This window comes from Parus major, chromosome 4A, assembly GCF_001522545.3.
Source record: "Parus major isolate Abel chromosome 4A, Parus_major1.1, whole genome shotgun sequence".
NCBI classification, from domain to species: Eukaryota; Metazoa; Chordata; class Aves; order Passeriformes; family Paridae; genus Parus; species Parus major.
In genome coordinates, this window is record NC_031772.1 from 1,716,241 (window position 1) to 1,740,175 (window position 23,935).

The 23,935-nt window shown below is 38.6% G+C and overlaps 1 protein-coding gene across 5 annotated transcripts in view; it reads right to left on the reverse strand.

Annotated features, from left to right (window-relative positions):
- DIAPH2 (diaphanous related formin 2) overlaps window positions 1-23,935 on the reverse strand; it is a 170,042-nt gene that overhangs the window by 70,456 nt on the left and 75,651 nt on the right. For all 5 annotated transcript variants that reach the window (XM_015626236.3, XM_015626235.3, XM_015626234.3 and 2 more), the window contains one exon: window positions 16,137-16,261. In XM_015626236.3, coding sequence (XP_015481722.1) covers window positions 16,137-16,261 — 125 coding nt within the window. The remainder of the gene's footprint in view (window positions 1-16,136; window positions 16,262-23,935) is intronic.

The window sequence follows — 23,935 nt, forward strand, 5'->3', positions numbered from 1 at the left end:
ATTAAGATTATTAATGGCAGAAGTTCATACCATAAATGATTCCTTTCCAACGGTGAAGATTTGCCACTGACAGAGAACACAACTTGCTCCATAAAATTTTTAAATATTGTGGCCATTTTTATTTGAAGAGATGAATGATTTTATAAAATGAATTCTATGAAAACACCCAGTGAAATTTAGTTTGCTGTGGGAATCACTGCTCAAGTGAAGTCATGTCCCCCACCTCACATATATTTATATGTAAAATGTGCAGAACTATCAATGACACAATCATACAGTATGACATCTAATTTTCTTTGCCTTTTATTACAGAATTCTTTGTGGATTCTTTCCTGCCCAGCCATGCAGTTCATGCCTCAGGCTGCCTGTATTAGGTTCCCTTTTTTGAGGCACAATCTCAACTCTGTAATTTCACCAAACTTAGAAAAATGAAATATCCACCCACTCGTCCCAGCAAACTGACAAAAGCTTTGAGAAATTATTACTAAGAAAAACACCATGGAACAACAGAAGTCTTGTTTTTTTTTTCCTTAGGAAGTGTGGAAGCCTAGAAATGAGACTGAGATTGACTTTCATCCCAGCACCATCATTAAAAGTTTGACATAATGTTTTTAAATAGAAAAATGTGGTGCTTTTTTTCTCCCTATGTGAAAAAAAAAACAAACCATAAAAATTAACAATTATTTTGCAAATAGAGGAAGGGTGCAAGGTACTAAAGGAAATATTGGTTTGCCTCAAAGCAAGTGCATTTTAGTCTGCTCTTTTCTTCTCTGGGGCTGTTTGGAGCCACAAAGTCACAAATCACTGGGAAAAAACACATCTGCTCCAGGATTAAACCAGCTCTGCTGACAGAGAATTGGGGCTGATGAAAGCGTTTGCTGCACACATCAAACCCCAGAATAAAAGACACCAGTGACTCCCTGAGCTACAGAAACCCTGCAGCCCAGCTCCTCGTGCCTTTTCCTTGGAACAGCTCCTTCCCTGGGAATTCTGGCTGCTGCCAGGGCACAGCTCTGCTCCAGCCCCTCTCCTTTACAGCCTGCCTGGGCCTCCTTTCTAATCACTCCCCACTGCAGAACAACAGCCTGCAAACTAAACAGGGACAGGAGAAATCTGAAATAAAACCCCATTTCTTTCTGACATCAGACTGAACCCAAAGAAGCCAGCCTGGGAATTCAGGTGGATGCTCTATTCAGGTTTCACTTGGATGCTGTGAGAACCTCAGAGGTACCAAAAGTGTCACTGCACGAGCCACAGGCAAGCACAGCAAAGCTGAAAATACCTTCCATGGGAAAGAGGCCAAATATTCCACCTGGATTTGCCCACTTTAACTAATGGGAGAGTACATAAATAATCATTTAAAAATTGGTTCTTAAAAGTATGATTGAAAACTTTAGCAATACCAAGTTTTCCAAGAAATCCTCCCAATTAATGCCTTGGTGGTCTAAGAGCAAGGCTGGCAGCTCATAAAGCTCACTGAGAAACAGGAGCCAACACAGTGATGGATATTAATTCATATAAAATCAAGATTTTGAAACAATATCTACCTATATAGTGCCACAGCAGCAGCAATCCCTAATTCTCAGTTTATTGAAAATGAGTTTAACCTGCTTGATTAGAATTCCAAGCTTGGACTGCTGAGTCGCTCATCTCAAGATAAACCTGGTACAGTTCAGTCTTCAGTGACATTTAACTGCACAAAAGGAAATGAAAGTTTAATGGCAAGAATACATTAAATAGGTAATAATGGCACATTACTGAATTATTGAGCACAGTCTAAAAATTTTAGAAAAACGTGAATTGCCGTGGAGTCAGCAGATTGCTGTCGTGAGCAGCTCACCAGAAAGAAATACATATAAATGTACAAATTTATTTAGTGGGTCCTTTGGAAACATAATACAAATTACATAATACAAACCCAAAAATGATCAAAAAGTCATAAAAAAAAAAGAAAAATACTTTGACAATTCCAGATTTGTAGCCTATTCTTGGAGACAGAGCTCCCAGTTCTCCACTGTTGTTGCACACTCAAATTAGAAATAACCACAGTAAGCACTAAAAATCCCCAGTACTGCTGCTGAAAGTTGATATTTTAAAGCACCACTCTAGAAATAGACACTGTAATTTCAACATGATTATTTTTTATCTATTAAGTACCAAACTGCAAGTAAGAAATGTCTTTAACAAATGGCCTGCAAGACAAAGGGATGTCAGCAAGACGGATGAACGGGGTGAGAAAAGAGAGAATTGAGTATTTCAACTGTGCTTAATTTTGTAAAGACAAAGCAGAGCTGTAAAGACAATAGTTCCCAGTCACAGACCATGCAATATTAACAAAGTTACTGACAGACTCTGGCTGCTTCATCCAACCTTTCTGTAAAATATCAGTAGTTTAAAAGATCCCCTGGAAATGTCCTGATTGAGCCTCATCCCAGGGGAGCACAGTCAGATATGCCAACGTTACCTCATGACAAAAAGCAGTGAGGAACCTGAGCTGTGGCAGCTCTGTGTACCAGCAATGCTTAACCCCAGCACTTTTCCTGAAAAGAGATGGAAGCTTTACTGAGAGCTCGTTTAAAAACTCTAAACCTGGTTTTGTTCTCGGCACTCTAAATCAAACCAAAACCACAGGTTTTTTTTCACTGGCAAGTTTAAAGGTGCTTGTTCAAGTAGGAGAAAGGACTTTATTTGGAAGCTCGTTTTTACCACATTTTCTTGTAAAACATTGCAGAGCAGAATTCTGGCTTGAGGAACCACCAGGCTAAAAATCTGCTTTAACTTGTTAGAAGAGAACATTTGAGTCACGGTGTCATCTTTAATGAAGGCAGCACAAGAGCTCTTAGTTTCTAATCTCCCAGCTCATTCATAATAGAGCATTCTCTGAACTGAACTGTGGCAATGCAAACAGGACTTATTAACTGAAGACAGAAATTCAGCTTTAATAGCAGTAAGTCATTTCCACTGATAGCTCTATTTTCACCTGCTATCAGGATGTAAACACATGCTAACAATTTTATCACTCACACTCCATCCATAATGCATCTCTGTGCCTGCACAGCAGCCAAGACTTCTGGAGCATACACAGATAATTATGAATCACAATTATATCCCTAATCTTTTTTTCCCCATTGGAAGCCTTCACAAAAACAAAACAAAACAAAACAAAAAAAATTGTAGAAATCTTCATTGCAAGACACTTCACTCTACCCAAATTAGAACCCAAAGAAACCAAGAGCCATAGCAGGAGCCCAACTTTATCTGTGTACACAAAATCATGTGCTTCTGAAAAGCTTAAAGATTCCCTAATAAAACACCCATAAAAAGCTCAGTGTGAGAATTTCCTTCTCATTACAAAGCAAATTACCTCATCATTCAGCATCTGACAGAAGAGCTCAGGAAAAAACCCAAACAAACCAAAGCACAAAACATCAGTGGGTTCTCAGCTACCTTTGAGCAAGGAGGGCTCTTCCCCTCCCTTTGTTCCATTAGTACATGAAATTATCATTAATTACCAGAATAAGGTAACACAATTGCATTTGTTGCAAAAAGTCAGGATTTCAGTGGGCTTTGTGCTCGTGGAAATGAAGCACAGGAAGGTCACACCCATGCAAGAACAACCCTGGCTGTGACCTGCTCCTTCTCCCAAAGTCTCACAACACCACTTAATTCGTGTTAATTAAGATGAAGCTTTCTGACTTGTGCCTAAATGGCCATAAAACTTTCATCTTGGTAAACACTAAAAAAATCTGTCAGTGTTTACATCCTCTGAGCAATCATATCAGTTCCTAACTCTGCTGCATTCAAACTTCTCCAGGATGAAAAGCCAATTTCCATTGATTCCACCACATTGTTATGCACAGGAGAAAGCCTTTGTCAACATCATTTCAATATTACTTTTTTATTTATACTTCTGTCAACGAGGACACAAAGATCACTGCTCAATTCTCTAAAAGTCCCAGAGGAAGTCTCTGGGTAAAAACTGATAAATGAGGGCCTACTTCATAAAATATTCAGCCCAAGGAGCAAAGCTCCACAGGCTGTGTCTTGAACTGATTTATACTGGGAAAGTTGCCTCCAAGATTTAGGGGACAAATTAGGATTTTCCTGTGGTAGCAAAAAGAAAACCTTAAAAACTTTAAAAACAAGAGCACTTGGCTCTCCAAAGAGAACACAAAAAGCAAAATTTCTGAAGCCACAGGCTAGAGAGAAAGCAAGATCTTATCTAGCTTAAAAAAGCACTCCCAAATTAGAGCTGGGCATTAACCTAAATTAACCTGAACCACTTGTGGGTTTTAGTATTCAGAGAAAGTTGCTGAACCCAGAAATTGTTTTCCCCATTACCCTAACAGAGAAATAATCCCTGAATTCCATGTTCCCATCTTAAAGAGGGTTTTTAGGAGCTCTACAACCACTGGAGGCAAAGCAAACCTTTCATCCTTTATCTCCACTGCTGACATCACCAGGATTCTCAAAGTGCCTTCAAACTGCCTGACAACAGCAATCATCCACATCTTAATTCTCATTTCTGATATTCTGATGTTTAAATAATTTGAAACAGGCTGAAGAGTGGTATTTGTAGCCTTTTTTCAAACTAAAATATCATATTTATTTTGTGGTGGCAAACAATTAATCACTATTCCTGCATTAATTAGAAGGCAGCATGGAGAACATGATAGTCAACAATATATCAAACAGAAAATGTTGCCAGAGTAATGGATTTGTAGCATCCCTTCCCTGGAGAACAATTAGATAAAAATCTCTTTAGATGAAGAAAAACAAGAAAGAAAACAACAGAAATGCAGCTTGTACATATGAAATGCTGTTGTTAAATTAGTTTTGCATAATATATTCAAATTAGCTGTGACTGTTTCAAAGAACACAAAGTGTTGACACGTTTGAACAATGAGAAAAAAAAACAGTTTTTCAGTATTTCAGCAAAAAAAGCCTGGTGGCCACTCCTAGAAACATTTTATTAGCTTTGGATCACACAATCCAATGCTTTAAGCAATAATTCCAGCTCTGAATCTTTCAGGGGAGGATGTTTGAGCTGTCACCTGCACCCTGTGCTGCAAGCAGGAGAGCTGATGGTTATTTCATGGAGAGGAAGCTTTTGGGGAAGGAGCTGCTTTTTGCCCTCCACACTTCTCCACACATTTTTTTGAAGAGCTCAAGTGTTTTGGAGGGGAGGGATGTCACTGAGCAGCAAGAGGTAAAGGAATGATGGATTTCAGATCCTGATTGCCCTGTGAGTCTGCTCCTGGCTTTTCCCTCTGGCCAGAACAGTTGTTTAAAGGACATTTTCAAGTGTCTGTTGTCTGAGACAGAATTTTGAGGGATAACTTCACTTTCCTGACTTTTCCTTGGTTTAATCCCAGTCACTGGGGACCAGGCAGTTCGTGTGCAGGCAGTGGTGAGCTTCTAGCAAATAATTACCTGAGTTAATAATCCCAAAAATTATTTCTGGGGGGGAAAGAGGAGTGGAGGGACATTCACCACTCAAATCATGTTTATGTGTGTCTTTACAAAGGCACCTCCTATTCAAAATAAAGGTGCAAAATAAATTAATTTTAATGCAGTCTCTCACTTTCATTTCCTCCTCTGCTTGAGTTTGTGAACATCAGTGCAGCAGCTGTTTGTGCTAAACAAATCTCAATTTGAATAAAGGTATTCTATAGGTGATATTTTAAATATTTAAAATAAAGGTATTCTATTTTATGTCTCAGGTGACATAAAATTCCTTTTCCTCCTTGATTTGGAACATGTGGGCTCTTGATTATACAATCAACAGTTATAAGATACACACATATATATATATATATATACACAATATAACAATTATACAATCTATAATTATAAATATACATGTATAATTGTTATATTGTGTATATATATAATCAGCAGTTATAAGATATACATATATATACAATATAACAATTATACAATCAACAGTTACACTATATACATATATATAAATATATATATTTACAACCAATGAGCCCTTAAATCTCTGTTACATGTACAGAAGTAGAGTTTTGTTCATGGAATTTCATTCTTTGGAATCTGTACATGACTTTTTCTCTGTTTAATTTTCCATGTGCTCTGTGGACTGCTGGCAGAGAAGTTCTGCCCCCAAGCAGCCAACACAGGCTCTTTTTTATCCTCTCCTCCTTCCCCATCCCCAGCTCTCTCTGCAGCTCCCTCAGCTCTCAGGAGAATTTCAGGGATGTCTCAAGGTGCAGAACAGAGCAGAGCTCCCTCCATCATCTCAGGATTCAACCAAAAATCCAACAGAGATCTCTCCTCTAATGTCTGCAGTTAAATGTACAAAAATCCATAGCAGGCGATTTACAAAATATCTGTTTTAGAGAAATGAAAAAAATGGAAAAATAACTGACTGGAAGTTCTTGATTGTCCCCCATCTTCACCTCCTGAGTTTCATTCTGCCTCACATTTGTGACATTCCCCAATTTCCCCTTTTATTCACACTGCAATGGATGCACAGCTCATCTGCACACTCCTGTTCACAGAGCTCTTACTACAAGCCAATATGAAAGAATCAATATAATCTTATGTCTTCTCATATCAGGGCTTTCCTTTGTAAAAATGAATGAAAATCTGAAGGTAGAAATAAACTGTCAAAGAAAATTGATATTGTGCTTTGCATAAAACAATTTTCGGTTGTAATGTTCCAAAGTTCTTGTATTTTAAACTATTAACTTTATGAAAACTCTGCCTTAGTCCAGACCAGTAAAAATACAAAGGATCATTTTCCAAAGGGATTTGTCTTTCCTTTTTTTCCCCTGACATCAAATAGTTGTAAGAGAAATGAACATTGTGCAGTAAAACATGACACATTATTAGGTGCTTTTCAAATTCAATCCAAGCAAAGATTACACCTAAATAATCCTATAGTTATCACCTGGAACACGGTGAGCATTTTCACTTTGCTTTAAGATGGATCAAAGAGGGAAAAAAAAAAGAAAGGAAAGAAATATTATGTGATAAGAAAAGGAGTGGAAAGCTCTTAAAAAGCACAGTTGAATCTGGCAAGAGAAGAGATTTAATTCTTTCTGTGCACATCTGAACGAGGGGGAAACAAGGAGAGAAAACCCCTTGAAAGAGCAAGAGCAAGGTAAGGAAAAATGAGTCCCAAGTGACCCTGAAAATCCAGCTGAACTGGCTAAATTCACCATCTGGGAAAGTTTACAAAAGCTTTTCTTAGACATGACTGAGGGTATATAAACAGAATTTTATGTTAGTTCACAGATTCAATATTCCTATAAAAAAACAGGATTTTTCATGAAGATGAATTACTAACACTTCTCTTTCATATTTTTTTTTGTTCTCTGTGTACTGCTTTAACTTTTCCTCCTCCCAGGTCTGCTCACAGATATTTCTGGGAGGTTCCTCACCCTCCCAGCCCTACTTCCAACCCTGCCTTGCAGAGTGCCCCGATTTCTCTGGTGTATGACATCGATAGAAAGGGAAAAACATGAAACCAACACCTCACAGTGCCACCTCTGCACCACAAAATAAAGAACACACCCTTAGCAAACATTCTAATTAATGAATTTTACTTTCTCAGGAACATATTGCTAATACTGCAATCATTACTGTGCTGACTTTCTGGATTTTTACCTCACAAGAAAGAGCAGACACAATTCACCCTGCCATGAGCCACATCCTCCCAGAGGCACAAGTCCATTACTGTTTATCTCCATTATAGTGGAAAAAAACCTCTCCAAAGTTTTTCCTCACACTCTTAGGTCTTAATTCCTGATCCACAACCCTTCTGTATTTTTCTTCTTTGCGTGTGAATTATGGACTGACTTTTTTAATCTGGTCATTTAGCTGCTAGACTAAATTTTGTTACAGACTCTCTACAGAAGCAGGTAGAGAAAAATGGATTTCCCAGCAGCCCCTGAAGAAGCTGAATGCTCCCTTCCCCTACTGAACATTTTGTTACCTCTCATCATGCTGTGCTCACACCCTTAAGGCAGCCTTGTCTCAAAGCAAATCAACAATTTTCACATTACTGGTCAAGCACTGAAACACAGATTTACTAATAGCTCCCTCCTGGCTTATATCATGTTTTGTTCATAAAAAAATGGAATATCTCATGATCAATTACACAGGCCTGGGTAGAATTCTTTTCCCAACAATGAAGATGAAGATATTAAAATACATAGATATAATAAAGGGAATAAAACCAAGTACCAATCAAAGTGCTGTAAAAAGCTCATACTAGGATAAAAACAAACATCTGGAATCTTGCCAGATGACCAATTTAAAGTTTTTCAAATTCCATTTCACCGAGCAACATGCAGACTACATCAAATTAAGCAATTCACATGAAATATCTGAACAGCACGTCTGTTACTTGATGGCTTGCAATAAAAACAGACTAACAATTCTTTGGCTGTTTAGTGCACCACAGAGGAAAATACGGAATTTCAGTATACCTTCAGGAAAATTTCATGCTTGGAGTGATTAAAAACCCACCCACCCACAGAATCACCCACATTTATCCCAGAAAGCTTCGCCATGGCTCGTTAAAGCTGAGAAAAAGAGGCTGCAAAACAAAGAGGGGATTTGGGATAGAAATGATGGAGGTGTGCTCTGCTTCAAGACACACCTGCTACTCCACACACCCCACAAGAAGCCCCTGTGATTCCACCCTGGCTTTGCAAACTTTCAGATTGATCAGAAGACAGACTGACAGTCCTTTCCACCAGGATTTCTCACGTCTCTCTTAGAATTTACACCGAATAAACAAAGCAGAGGGCAGAAAAGGGAAGGCTGGAACTGCTGAAGCCTTAATTCCTCTGCCACCTCCTACCAAAGACATGCTCGTGTTATCCTGGCTCTCAGCAGGAAAACTGGACTTGACCAAGCAGAAGGAGATTAAAGTTGTTTTTCCACAAGGTTAAACTCAACTTTAATTGGGAAATATCTAATTCTAAAAGGGTTACAGCTTAGTAACCGTGCATGCTCAAAGCACAGGAGTAAATGAAGGAAATGCACTTCCCTTTAAATGGCCAGATAAAAAACCTGCACAGCAACTCTGAAATTAGGTTTGTAATGGCATCACGACAAACTGATTGATTGTTTTCCCCCACTAATTTAGAGAGTTGATTATTTGGGACAATAATTAGCAGCATTGCCATTTACTGTATTAAATAACAAACCAAACACAACTGGTTCCAGGCATGACCAGAAAAGGAGAGCCATTCCAATAGAACAGCAAAATCATTCCCCTGTTCTCAGCACTGTATTTTCAGAAGTTCACTTTGTCCAAAGATTCACAGCACATCCCAGCAAACACAGGTGGGGAATGAGCTGCAGGTCTGGAAAATTTATCTGCAGCAGAATCAGAACATTTAACCTCCCTTTAATTCAGTTCTGTCTCCTGACCTCCATGACAAACATCCAGTCACACCAAATGTGACACCAGCCATGCAAATATTTCAGAGCTCTTTTAGAAGGGGGATGATTTATTTATTTTATTATTCCAGGGTGAAAAATCAGGAAAGTGACAGGATTTGTAAATGCCACAGGGCCACAGAGGACATTTCTCAGTGGAAATCAAATTGAGTGGTAACAGTTCTATCAAGAGTGTCTGTGAACAACAAGATCTCCAAATAAATAAACAAATAAACACATTTCAGCTCCTGGGACTGTTTGTGTGAGCGTGCCTGGGCTGCTCAGGGCTGGCATTTCAGAATGTGTGGCTGATGTTGTTCCCTCAAACTGCAAGAGCTCCTGGCCACGTTTTTAATCCACTAATTACCTTATTTTTAAACTTTTACCTATAAAAAGGCAGCTCAGCACACACAGATCATTCTGTGTGCTGGGGAAACACACTCTCCAAAGCCTAAGTAAACAGCTGAAGTACATTTGAGCTCAACAACATCAAATACTGCTGGTTTCTATAGCTTAATAATGTCAATTGAATATAAGTAACTAAATATAGCCCAAATTGCTTGTAATCTGATTTTTAGCTTGGCAGGGTCAGTTCTTCAAGAGGATTCAAACTGCTGAGATGCCATGAGCTTAAACAATTAGCAATGCAAAAACAGAGGAGGAAAACTCTGTTTATTCACCGATGCCCTGAATTTCAGAAAAAGCCTCTAGTTTGGAAAAGAAAAGCAGATTATTTGTACAAACTAATTCTCCCTATCTTCCATCACTGTGCTTTCAGCAGGGGGATTTTCTGCCAGTGCTGATGAAAGCCAGCAGCCCCTGAGATGATTTTTAGAATTACAAGCACCAGCAGTTAAATCAAGTGTGTCTTGGTTGCTTTGGCAGCCCCATTTAAATATCAGGCGAGTGTTCAGAGATAAAAGGTTTTTAAATGTAACCTCTCAGAAGATGATACACTGTCAATTTCCTTCTCAAAAGTGCATTTTAGGGATTCTTTCCTTGCATTTGGGGCAATACAAAATAATGCAAATCTGGGGCAGGCAGACTTGGGGCTGTCAAACAGCCAAGGAAATCACTGCAATCTCAAATCTAACACTCAAATCACAAATTCTGCTGTCTTGGAGCTACAAAAACTTCGAAAGGAGCATCCTAGTGCAAAATGTAACATCCACCAACCATGGGATACTTGTTCCTTTGCTCATGCTAACCAATTTGAATAAAACCCTACAGAACAGGTGGCACGAGGTGGATATTCTGAATAACGTTTTATTAATTTATTACCAGTTAATTCCAGTTGACACAAGTCTGTAGCAGAGAAAAAAATTAATAAAAAGGATTTCTGGTACTTCAACACAGGCTCTGCTTCAGAAAGTTCCTTGAGACTTGAACAATTTATGTACTAAAATTAATTGCAAAGCCAATGTGTGCAGCATTATTAGGCTTATAATTATTGCTTAAAACATTTTCCATTTAAACATAAAACTAAAGATTCAACAGTAAATAAATCATTACTTTCCTTTGCTGTGCCTTCAACAGGCACTGCAAAGTCTTTTTCTTCCACTTAGTATTTTAATTTAGAAAAAAATAGGGGTTTTCTTGTATGAAGCTAGCAGAAAGTTAAATTAGTCACAAGTTTATTTTTTTAAGAAATAATTCCTCACACTTCAATGCAAACAGCTACAGAAATAACAAAGTCTTAAATAATCAATAGCAAATAGAAGTTTCTTCCTACTGCTCACTATAATTTATTGATATTAAGCAAATCCTAAAGTTTCAACAAGTTCATCATTGTTTCACCTTAAAGAGCTGCAACTTTCTCCAGTCCCCTAAAGTTTGTTTTGAACTGCAAGCAGAAGGAATAAATTGAAATAAATGCTCAAGACTCTAAGAAAACGCTCTGATGATTTCTGTGATGTAACAGCAACTTCAAATGTAACAAATGAAATAATCCATGCTCCATCCAGAAGCAGGAAGGGAGACTTCTCTCCCTACACAATACTGAGAAATATTTTATATGGAAAAATAACCGTAATTCTCCTTTAGTCAAGAGCTGCACTTGCAAATTAAACTGTTTTCAAATGTCATTTTTGTACAGAGAACAAAAACTTGATATAAATACTGCAAAAAAGGGCAGATACAGGTTTATACCTGACCTGAAATTTGAAAAATCATTGAAAGGTTCTCTCTTCCAGATCCCTAAAGCCCTCTGCATTGAAAACCACATTTAAATAAACCACATTTAAATAAACCACATTTAAATAAAATAGGCAGAAGGCAGTTACATCAAATGCAGGGACATACACAAAAGTTCCCAGAAATGCTCCCCCGTGGGGTTATTTGTGAGAATTCCCTGCTCATGAACAAATTCAGATATTAATGTACATTTTCCTGCAGAAATGAAGACACAAGTACATCCCCAGTTCCAAAACCAGGCTTTGCTGCTTCCCAGCTCCAAAGGAGGCTATTGGGAATTATTATTACCAAGGGAATTCTTGTTCCCTGAGGAGGCAGGAGGGAATGCCCAGGGCTGGGAGATGCCAGGAGTGTTGCTGTCATTGTCCCTGGCTCTGGGGGGAATTGCTGTCCTGTCTCTGAGCCAGCTCCCAGCCCCTCTGGATGCTGAGATCCCCTGGATCAATGGATCCCTGCTCTGGGAATGTTTGCTCCTTCCCCAGGGCTGCCCTAAGAGACTCTACAGGAGAATCACCAGCTGATGCTTAATGCACATTAAATCCTGAACATTCCCACCCCATCAAAGTCCCCAGATTTGTCCCCAGATCATTTCTGTACAACTCAAGTGCATCAAGTGAGGAAATAAACCCCTCACATTCCTCTGTGAGGCTGCAATGGTTACCAGATAAAGCTGGGAGCATAAATGCACATCAAGTGAGGATACATGCCTCTCAGGAAGGCAGCTTTTTTATTCCATAAAAAGGATTCTCTTCTAATGAATGGTGTTCCTTGCTGGAAATTAAAATTAGTTCACAAATTGCTGCTGTTCCATTTAATGATAAGATGAATGCACAGTGCTTTGAATTTTTTTTTTTTATCTGCAGTAATTTTTGCTCTTTCATTCATCATTTCCTTAATTTTGCAATTCTTTAAAAATGAGCTTTTAATTCTTCACATGTATGCAATCATTTAGAAAACCCACGTGGCAGCACTGATTGCTCTGGTAGGCAAAAGATTTCAGTAAGTTTGGGCACATTAATGTCTCTTATTGGGGTAAATAATCCAGGTGAAAAGCAGAAAAGCCAAATAAAGTCTCCATTAAAAGATACACCAGTTCATGGGGGACACATTGGAGAAATAAATTCATGTCAGAGATTTTATAAAATATAAATAATAACATAACCATATAACATATATATATATAAGAATATATAATAATATTTTTATATATGATAAGAACACAGCCCAAGTTATTCTTGTCCAGGTAGCAGGATGACAAAAAGCACAAACCCAGTGACCAAATACGTGCCCTGCTGCCCCTTGGAACAGCATTCAAAGCTCCTGGTTATTTCTAGAGGAATAAATTGTTTTCTGGAGGAATAAACTTTAGTGTGTGTGCATGCTGGAAAGGAGAGAGAAGTGGTATTTATTATTCATGTATTTATAGTCCTAAATCAATATTAATGTTAACTCTGTACAAATTTCCATTTGTTCCCTCTGAAATTGCTTTTCAATTCAGTTGTTTTTAATCTCTGTTAATAACATTTACATTGGAACTCCATTAATTTGAATACCCTTCTCAATTCCCAGCCAGACACTCGTGTTTTAACATCACTGAAATCAGACTATGCACCTACAGCAAGCAAATATCAAATTCAGAGTTCTGCACTTTAGAAAAGATCTTCAATTGGAGGCACAAACACTGCAATAAAACCAGGAGTGAAAACCAGATTTGGCATAGTCTGTAATTACTTTTCTAAACTGTTGAATCAGACTCCCCAGTGCTGAATGCAAAGGGCTAATTAGAAAAGAAACCTCTCCCACTTAAAGCTGAATTATTACAAATTGATCTGCAGGTGAAATACAATTCCAGCCACGGATCAGATCATGAAAAAGTTGTTTCAGGAATCACACATAAGTTATTTAATACAGCAAGAAATTCAAAGAAGGTGCATTTTAATCCCTTTGTTTTCTTCAGCCACACTGCACTGAGATGAAGAACTGTATGTGCTAAATAAAAAACTAATTAAGTGAAGGGAAAAATTATCTTGCTTAGAAACTGACCAAGAAAACAAAATAAAATGAAAATGCAGGTAGAAGTTCTGTTCATCTTTTTGTCACTCACAGTACCAAAAGCTTATTTGGTTAAAAAAAAAAAAAGTTAGAAAAACTAAAATTACTTAAATTGTCTGACAATTTACTTCTGTATTTTGAATATTAATTTCATTAATACAAATTCATATTATGAATGGTATTTTTCTTGTCACTGGCCTCCTACATTAACGTGACACTCCAAGCAGCATCATCCTCACATCCTCTGAAGAAAGTCTCATCTACAACTGGTGAATAGATTTGTTTATGACAGGAGGAGAAACTATGCTTTGAATATTATAATTGATGCATCCTAAAACTCTACTGAGACATCTCAAATTTTCTGAAACGCTCAGGGAGATGTTCAGCCTGAAATTCTGTAACTTTCTAATCTCAGGATGTGCCATCACCAACAAATCTTCAGGCAGTGAGGAAGTCAAAGAAATAGAGACTGCAGACTAGGTGTCATTTTTACACCCTCCAAAATTATTCTGCAATCTAATAAAAAATATGGCAGTGTAGAAAAGCTTGAAATATTCAGTGATAACAGAAACAAAGTTGATCACTTGATCTGAGGGGAGGAGACTTTCTGAAACAAACACCCCACTTGTCATTAACCCATTAATGGGTTAATTAACAACTCCCAGGTGGAATCAGCTCATTGATTCCAGCCTTGCCTCTCCTGTCACACCCCCAGGGCTGCTAAACCAGGCAGGGATGAACAGACCTGGGGTTCTGCTTCAGTTCCAGGACCTGGAATCTACCTGGGAATCAACATCCATGCACTGGAGCCAGGCTGCCCAGGCCACAGGGAATAATTAATTTTCCAACATTTCCTCCTATGTATTTGCCAATACAAACATTAGTACGTATTTTTTTAACTCTTTTGCACTGTCAAACCAACTTTTTCTTCTCTAAGAAATTCAGGTGATAAGCTGCAGAGAGAAAAATGTTAAATATTATTTACTTGGTTCTTTTTCCTCACCAAATGATCTGATGCTAATCATCTATAAGTAAACACACAGGCAGCAAAATGAAAATACAACTGAACAATAATTTCTGTGAGCTGGAAAGAGGAGCTGTCAAACTTAAAAAGGAAAAAAAACAGTGGTAAAAGGTGAATTTCATAAATTGGTTTAATTTACGAAAAAAAGTGGGGCCAATCTGACAGAATTCAGCCTCTGCACAGGGCAGGACAATTACAAGGAAATATTCCAAGTTTTCCTGATGTGAATGAATCCCAGGGAAATAATAATGAGCTTTGTTTAATAGCAGAACTGATAAAGGTGATTACCAGCAGCAGGTCTCTTAACCCTGCGTGGGGGACAAGGGGAAAGGGAAGATGTGAGGAATAAAAAACAATTTTCCACTTTGTCAGGAGTTGTCTCCCTTAAGCTACTTTCCAGCAGCCTTGTCAGAAACTTCAAATAAATCCATACAGAGGAGATGTTAAATATCTACTTGTGAAATTCTGTCACTGACTCCATTCAGATGGTAAATCCTACAAAAAACTGACTTTGCACAGCCACAGCAGAGGGGAGAAATCTTCATTCCATCCACCTTCCAAACGTGATGAGCAGCTGTGAATGGAGCTAAACATCAATCCCATCCTTTTTCTGTCCTCTGAAAACACCCCCAAAACCCACAACTTCTGTTGCAAGAAAGGAGAGAGATCCCAGGAACTTCTGGAAATGCAGAAAATGCCTGAACTTGGCCACACTCCAAATGCTCCCATATTTCCACTCACTGCTGGGATCTCAGCACAATAAAAACCTGGGAATTGCTTTGGGTTTTTTTTTTAATAATGGGATTTTTCTCAGTCTTTGCTGCATTTTTGTGAGCTTCTTGTGTCTTCAGTAGAGTTGTTACTTTTGACTTTTGAACCAAATGAAAGGTGGATTTACAGAAACAAGCTAGACAACATCACATTACAGTCCCCCACAGATTTCACTTGGCAGAGAATCCACAGCCTCTACAGAAATTAAAGGACATAACACTTTTGAGTGAAAACAAATATAAATATTCCTCTAAAATGATGCTAAAAATCTAACTTAAAACCACTAACCAAATTAATACTCCACCCCTTTAAAAAACACCACATCTGGAACTAAAATAATAAATTTTAGTCAATTTAGTCAACTTTACTGCTGGTATTTTTCTAAAATCGATTCAATAATTCTTTCTGACAGAACAAAAATCCCCATACTGAGTTTATGGCTGCTCATTGTAACTACTGCCTTCAGGAAAGCTGCCTGGGTATCCCTTGAAAATCTGATTATTGATGCTTTCAGTCCTCTGTTTGCTTACATTCACCACGTCCACTGATACTTTTTGTCTGCTCTACAAAAAATGTGTGAAAGGAGACTTAAAACCTATTTTCAAGTGCTGCAAATATTTAAGCAGAGGATCAGAATGCTCAGATCAGCAGTGAGGATGTGTAAAAAGGATATGCTCATCTTCTCTACAAACTTATCGTGCTCGTCCTGGGTTTTTGGGAAGTTCTCAATGTCCTTCTCCAGGCGCTGGATCTGCTGGTTCATCGAATCCAGGTTGCTCTTCAGAGTCTGGGCTGAAACTGAGGGTTAAAATAAAAAGAGTTTATAAAGCTTCCAGATTCCACAAAGGCTATCAGAATGGGGGAAAAAAACAATGTCAGTATAAATGGTCTGAAAGAGAATGATTCTGTTAAATAGACTCATATTTTTCTGAATTACTGCTCATAAAAAATCCTTCCCTTCATAAAAAGAAAGTGAAAATATCTACTGTAATATACCAGATCATCATATTTAACATTGAAATGTCACCACTTAATTCTACCATTACTTCAAATTATTCCATTTCTATTGAAATTGATGGCAAAAATTCCAATATTTCTAATATTATTATTTCTAATATTCTTTTAAATCTAATTCAAAGATTAAAAACTAACTAGAGTTCAAAGAGATTTCATCTTCTTAATGCATGTACTTGGTTAAATGAATGATCTTATTAATGCACGTTTCTGTTACAGGAATGATCTGATGAATAGACATGGGGGAAAAAAATGAAATATTTTTCTTACATTGAGATTACACTGATTTCTGGCCCCAGAGCTGTGTTAATAGCTAAGGTAGGTCTGAATAATAAAAGCTGCTGATAATCAAAAGGAAGTAAAGGACTCAAAGTACAGCACACTAATTAAAAAACAAAAAAGAGGGGATTGTAAAGAACTCCTGCTTGCTGTGTGACAAGCTATTCTAAAGAAAAGCACTGTGATGCTAATTTGGATTAAACAACCCCTAATTGATACATCCTGTGAGCAAAAAAATGACAGCAGCCTTGTGAAGGTGAAGCAATCCCACATCACAAAGAAATTCCAGCTCTGGGTGAGAAGTGACAGAGCCTCTGCAGAGAAATTCCTGATCCAGCTGGGGAATTCAAACCATCTGAATGTGGAATATTGACTTTCATGGCAAAATCCATGAGGTCCATTTGTCAGTCTCGTTTTTATCATAAAAAGCAATTTGACTTGAGTTCCTCCTCAGCCTTTTGGAAGCCAAGCCTCTCTCCCACTCCATCTCCTCTTGCACAAATCAGTGCTCACAAGGAAAAACAGGAAATCCCAAGACCCCTTTCCCCCAGTGCAGCCAAGAAAAGCAAATTACTCCTTTTTCTTAAGGAATATTATCTTTTGCTGGATAATTTATCTTTTGCTGGATAATTTATTTTGATAATAAATTATCAAAAGCAAAAAATTGCTTTTGATAATTTATTATCTTTTGCTGGAAAGCAGTTTGACCCAAAAGTTCCAGTAAGCACTTTCTAAAGAAAAGTGTATTTTTCTATTTTCTTGCTATTTAAAGAACAAATGGTGCCGTGCCTCCATGAGATTCAAGAGCAGAAGGAAATTGAGTCAGGATGGGCTGAAAACCAGCACCCAGGAAACAAAAATCTGGTAAATAAGGAAGCTGTTCCCAGAAGAAAATCAATTTTCTGTTCTTTGTAAGTAACGACTCCCATCAGCCATAACACTGATTTCACGAGCGTGTTCGGATACATAAGGCACCAATAGAGCTGTCTTTATAGCAGCCATTATCTTGATTTTATTTTCAATTTTATCCACTTTATACTGGCTACCAAAGGAACTACTAATCATGTAATCCTAGAATTACAGTGGAAGTTTTTAAAGCTTAATTCAACTGGGGTGGGAATCTATATTGACCACAGAATCCTTGTAGCTTTTAAATTCCCATTTGAGAGTTAACCTTGAAATCAACCACTAAAACACTCTGAATAACACAAATTATCAAAGCTTTTAGGTTATGGTTGCATTAGCTTAATCATTTGATATTATGATCAAAGCACACATTTTTGCTTGAACTGAAGAACTTGAATTACTGTAATATTTTTATGGGCTGTTGGGGAGTTGGAGAGGGGGACAAACAGCACTGAAAGAAAATGCTGGAACTGAAAAATAAATGAGGAGGATGCAAATGGTCATTCTGTTCATAAAAAGAATAGCAGCTGGTACATAAATAGGCAACATAACACAAGTTTAACTGTTGGCAGCAATTTGAAAATATTTAAATGCATGGCCACGTAGCAAAAGTTTACTTTTGTCTGGAATTCAAAGGCGCAAAGAAATTCAGCAAGCAAAGACAAATAACTGTTAACCTTTGTGATTAAGATGGATGGAAAGTGTTTTCAGGAACACCATCCTATAAAACTAAGTTCAGAAAGCCCCAGAATTAGGAACATCCTGGCTTTGAGAGCAGGGAGGAACTCAAGCCAAACAACAAGGATGAATCCTAAAGCTGTGCTTCCCATAATTAACTTCTATAGTCACACTCAATTAACAAAAAATGTTGTAGAATATGCAGTTCTGTTCACTTTGTTTCCCCCTAGCCCAGGCAAACGTACAAATTTCTGTTCAAATAATTTATGAAGTTGTTGTTCTGCAAGACAAATTCCAAAAGACGACAGAACAGGGAACATATATATATAGACTATAATAAAATATCTGCATTTCCTCCCATAAACCCTTTTATTAGAGATTTACTACTTCAGTAATGTGCAAAGGAATCAACATGAATGCCTTCTACTTTCAGGGAAATTCATGTAAATTTCTTCAAACTCTTGCAAGGTTTTAATTTATGAAAGCATAAATTCTACTTGCAGCACAAAGCCATATCCTTGAAACCATTTCAAAAGGCACACCCTGAACAGCCTGTCCCCTGCACTCCTCAAAGGCAAGGCTTGTTCACCTTCCATTTACCCATCACTCCACAGGAAAATGAGGCATTTCATAGAACTGGTCTCAAAAGTGGACATGAAAGGCAGCATTTGGCCTTCAGCAGCAGGGGCTCTTACTGACAAAGCCTCTCTGGAGCAGCCATTCCAATATTATTCCACTTAATGTTGCAGCAAGAGAGAACAACCAACTAAATCCAATACATAAATAACTGGTGTCAAGGTAGGAGTGTGAGGCAAGTAGAGAAAATGAGGAAAACATGAAGAAAAGAACCCCAGCAGCAACAGCCACCAGGAAAAGAAGCCCTGTGTGTAACCCCCAGACACTCAAGGATGAGCAGACCTCAAAAAAAGGGGCAGCAACCTAAAGGATGCCTGGCCATTTATTTCCTTGCATTAACAAGGATAAAGGGTTTGCCACATTTCCAAATGAAAACAAATCAGCAGCAGTAAAGAACCCAGCTCACCCTCTCAGCTTCTCAGGACAACAGACTCCCACCCACAGGGCAAAGGCAGCATTCAAGAAATGGGAAAGTCTGAGAAATCAAGTCAGTTAAATTTGCTGACACTGGGAATAGAGAAGGAAGAGTATAAATGAGCTCAGAAATGAATGATGTGGATTCTTGGACAACAGGTTCAGAAAGATATCAAAAGTAAAAGGCAAGGATGGAATTTGTGCAGATGGTGGGGGAAACAGCCTGGAGGAAATTCAGTGTTCACCCCAAACACCCTGTCTAAAAATGCCACATTAACCCTAAAACCTACATGTGGACCAATCTCCAAGGCCAAAGAGAGGAAAAAAGGCAGCAAAATTTCTCAGTCTGTGCCAGCTTGTGTGGATGTGGCTCTTAGTTCAGCCCTCAGAAAAGCCTGGCTTGCTGACAGCACCAGCTCAGAGAGGAAAGAAATGCAGCACCTTGAACGTGCATACCTCAAACCCTGGTGACAAAAGGATTCAGGAGACAAAGAGAAAAGCAGAAATAAAACAATAACAGAAGTTAAACTCAGGCTGCAGCTCACTGTAAAATCACTGTAACATCTAGAACAGGAGCAAGGTGAGGTGAGGTGTAATAATGCATTGTCCAGACTATTCCTGTCAGTGGCAGACCAACACAAGCACGTGGATCCATCAGTGTTGTCTCTGCACAAATACTGAATGCAACTCAATCGTGCATCATTAAACCCTGAACTGATTAAAAGATTATTTAGCATATTATTATTTAATTACAGTAGAAAATCACAGCCACTGAAGAGATGGCACAATATTATTCTGGTGTGGAAGGTAATCATTTCCTTCACCTTATTATTTTCTCTGCATTAATTGCTCCTCTGGAAAAAGCCCTCAAACCAATCCTACCCACTTATTTTGGAGAAAGCACTTGCACAGTCTGCACGCTAAGGAAGGCTTAGTGAGAGTCTGGTAGAGCAGTTTAGTCCCAGAAAAATGCTCCAAGCAGTTAATCTGACGTGGATGGCGAGCACTGGCTGCTCCCTGCAGTCAAGCTAAGCATTTTGTATTTACATTAATACAGCAATAGTGCCAAAGGTCACACTAATCCCTTCTAAAGTAAGATTGCATCAGGCTGAGAGTCCTCCCCACAACAAGAGGTGAAATGATACATTTTGATTAGGTGCACTGCCTCTTGCATAAGGAATTGCAATGGTCTCTGATCATGATGCACAACTGGGATGGCCATGTCCACAGCTGGAAAAAACTCTGAAGTGAAAGCCAACAACATTAATTACTTCAGTAAGCAAAAGCAAGTCTGTACAAAGCAAATGAACTCATGGATTTTTAAGTCTAGACAGTATTTGTACCATCACTACATTGTAAGCATACTAACGACTATTTATTTCTTATTGCCTCAGGGCAGATGGAAAGTCTTGCACAAAGGAACGAGAGGCAGTTTGCAGGGAAATGGGTGAGCAAGTACATAATCTGCAGGAATTACAAGCATTGATTACTCAATTCAGGCCAAGTAAGTTTCTATTTGTTAAAACAATAAATGTTTAAACACCTCAGGGTCAAAGGGGAAGAACAGTTCCCATCTTACCCAGCTAGAGGAGTCACCATCCTCCTCTTCCAAAATCTGGGAAAGCTTTCTGACACAAAGTCCTGGTGCTTAACAACCAATCCATCATGCAGAGCAGACTTTTTCCCTGACAGGATCTTCCCTGCACCTTGTCAAGCTCAGGTGTAAGAGCAGGTGTGCCCACATGGCAATGTTTTGTTTATATCCTATTACTAGGTACTGGAATTTGATCTGAGGAGGCTTCAGAGCAGCATTTTTAACAGACAGACTTCACTCAAGGATGTGCATTTGCACTTTTGGTTATCATGCTGACACGTCCTGTGGCAGCAGAGCCTCTGAGCTGCAGTGGAAGGGACACAGGGACACAGCTGTGCTCCACCTCTGCAGGCTGTTCCAGAGCTTCAGTGCCTGGCTGAACAAAGACACAGCTCCTGTACCTTGCTGTCACCGTGCTGCCCACCTGTGCTGGGGGTGGAGCACAGCAACAATGTCAAAGCCCTTTGTGACAAGCCCAAGGAACTCCAGGTTGGGGTTTATTGAGAGATTCCAGGCACTCTGTGTTTGCCACCCTCCTGCTCTCCCCTGCCAAGAGCAGCCTTTCCCCCAACCAACCACATTTACCAACTAAACACCAAACAGTGTCATAGAATATCAGTTTTTTACTTGGACTGACTTTTCATATTACAGCTACAAATCATTTAAGGAACAGATGTCCCAGTTTTAGGAAAATAACCCGGAGCATTGGAGCTGATGGGTGAGAACAGCTCTGCAATCAGCAGCATTCTCCTGGCAATGTGGGATATCACCTCCAGAGCACTCCAGAAACTCGCCCTACTTTGATGTTGATTTAATTACAAATGTCTTTCAAGATCTCAGAAGTTGAGTTTATTTTTAAAAGAGAGCTTATAATTACAAAATCAGTATGTATTAAATGAGCATGCTGAAGCAGAACTGCTGGCAGGGGTGTAAGACAAATTGCAAATGAAGCAGAGGAGACAAGTAAACACAAAGTAAGGAATGCAGAGAGAAGGAGCAAAGCTCCTGTCACACAACCTGCTGCTGATAGAAGAACTCAGAGATGTTGGGTGACTTTATCCAACTGCAGCCTGGCCTTCCTGACTGCCTGACCCACTTCCAGAGCTGCCACAACCTTCCTCACAGCCAGCAAAGCCCAAATTCGACCACAGACAGGCAGGAGAAAGAACAAAGTGCCATTCTGCAGCTTTCCCCTCTCCCGAGGCTTGCATTAAGGAATTCTAAATGGATTACACAACTTAAGACATTTAAAGCAATCTTCACTTCTGAATTGGTTTAACTACAGCCAGAAATTCTTAAATGCTTTAATTTCTTTAATAAGCAGCAGCCCATGAGAGTCATTTGGACTGTTCTTTCATTCTGCCCTTGATACTTTCACTTCAGGGAGAGCAGCAGAGCCTTAAAACACGAGCCATACAGAGAGCTGTTTATGGAGATTCCAAATTATAACTTCAAAATGCACCTCCAGAATGCAGAGCAACCACAGTTCTCTACAGCATTTATTACACACAGACAGCAACTCAAATAATCCTCAAAGCCTTCACAGGCTGGAAGAATCCACTAAACAATTTCTCAGAGCAGAATCTCAGCGAGGCTCCTAAAGGATCTCTGGAGAAACCTTGGAACTACAACACAAGGAATGCCTGGGAGGTTTCATGTGCCAGACTGGGCAAAACCTGTTCCAGCAATTTCAGCTGTGCAAGGTGGAAATGCTGCAGATCTCTTGGCTAAAACACAGGTTTTTCCTGCTGCAACAAACTATAAAACTTTTCTTTTTTGACAGAAAAATGGCTGCTGCTTATGAGCATGTTTTAAATTGCTGTACTTCAAAGTGACAGTGGCACAGGATGTTTTAAAATATTTCCCCCATTCTAAAATGATGCCATTAAATCACAGTGAAGTACCTGTATAAAATCTCAAAATTTGTATTTTATTACAGGATTTGTAATAAAAAGTACACACATATTTGCATTCCCCAGTGCTCCTGATTGCTAATGGCCTTTCTAGAGAGATGCCTCAACCATATGCCTGCAAATTAATGAAATAAATTTCAATGTCCACATGAGTGACAAATCTGTGCTGCTGTTATTGGTATTTTTTAGTCCAATGCACAGACCTAATTCACCCCACAAGGCACCTTTCACTTGATTTTACTTTCAACAACACTTTAAAAGAGCCATGAAGTGGCACACCTTTATATCAGGCAAAGAATTCAGTGTGTTAAGTGCTCAAAAAAGGCCTCGTTATTACTGAAAGAGACTAAAAAATAGAGATATTTCCATTATAGATATCCCAGTTTGACAGTTAATCTCCATTTGCTGTGACTCTGCAGAGCCCAGTGACTGCCACTGCTGGCAGACCAAGCTACATCAGGAATATCTCTGATATTCCACAGATAAAGACACAGCTACAGTTTATTTTTATGTTTTATTATTTACAGGCACAATATTTAAATCATCAACTGGGATGTAAAACTGTTGCTCTTAATATCTAAAATTAAGTTGCTGTTATAAAATACATGGCTAACTTATTTTAATCACCTTAATTTTGTGTGTTCACTATATCACTTTTATGATTTCTGATATGCTTGACACTCAGGAGAGCCTTAACTTGAAAAATATATTTATTTTCTGAGTGATTCCAAACCATACTTTTAACCACGTGGCTGTGTAGAAACATCTGACTTGTAAGGTACCTCTTATTTTTGTTTGGAAATTTCACTGAATCCCAAAATGGGATGGGAATTTTTCAGGCATTTAATAAAAAAGCAGAGGTTAGAAAGTGGTGAGAGCAAAAAAGCAGCAAGTGGGATAAAAAATGAAGTGAAGGAGGCAAGAATGGGACAACAAGGCTGGGCCTGGCTCCAAGGGAAAAGGGGAAAACACTGGGGAAAAGGGGAAAAGAAGAGGGGAAAAGGGGAAAAGAAGAGGGGAAAAGGGGAAAAGAAGAGG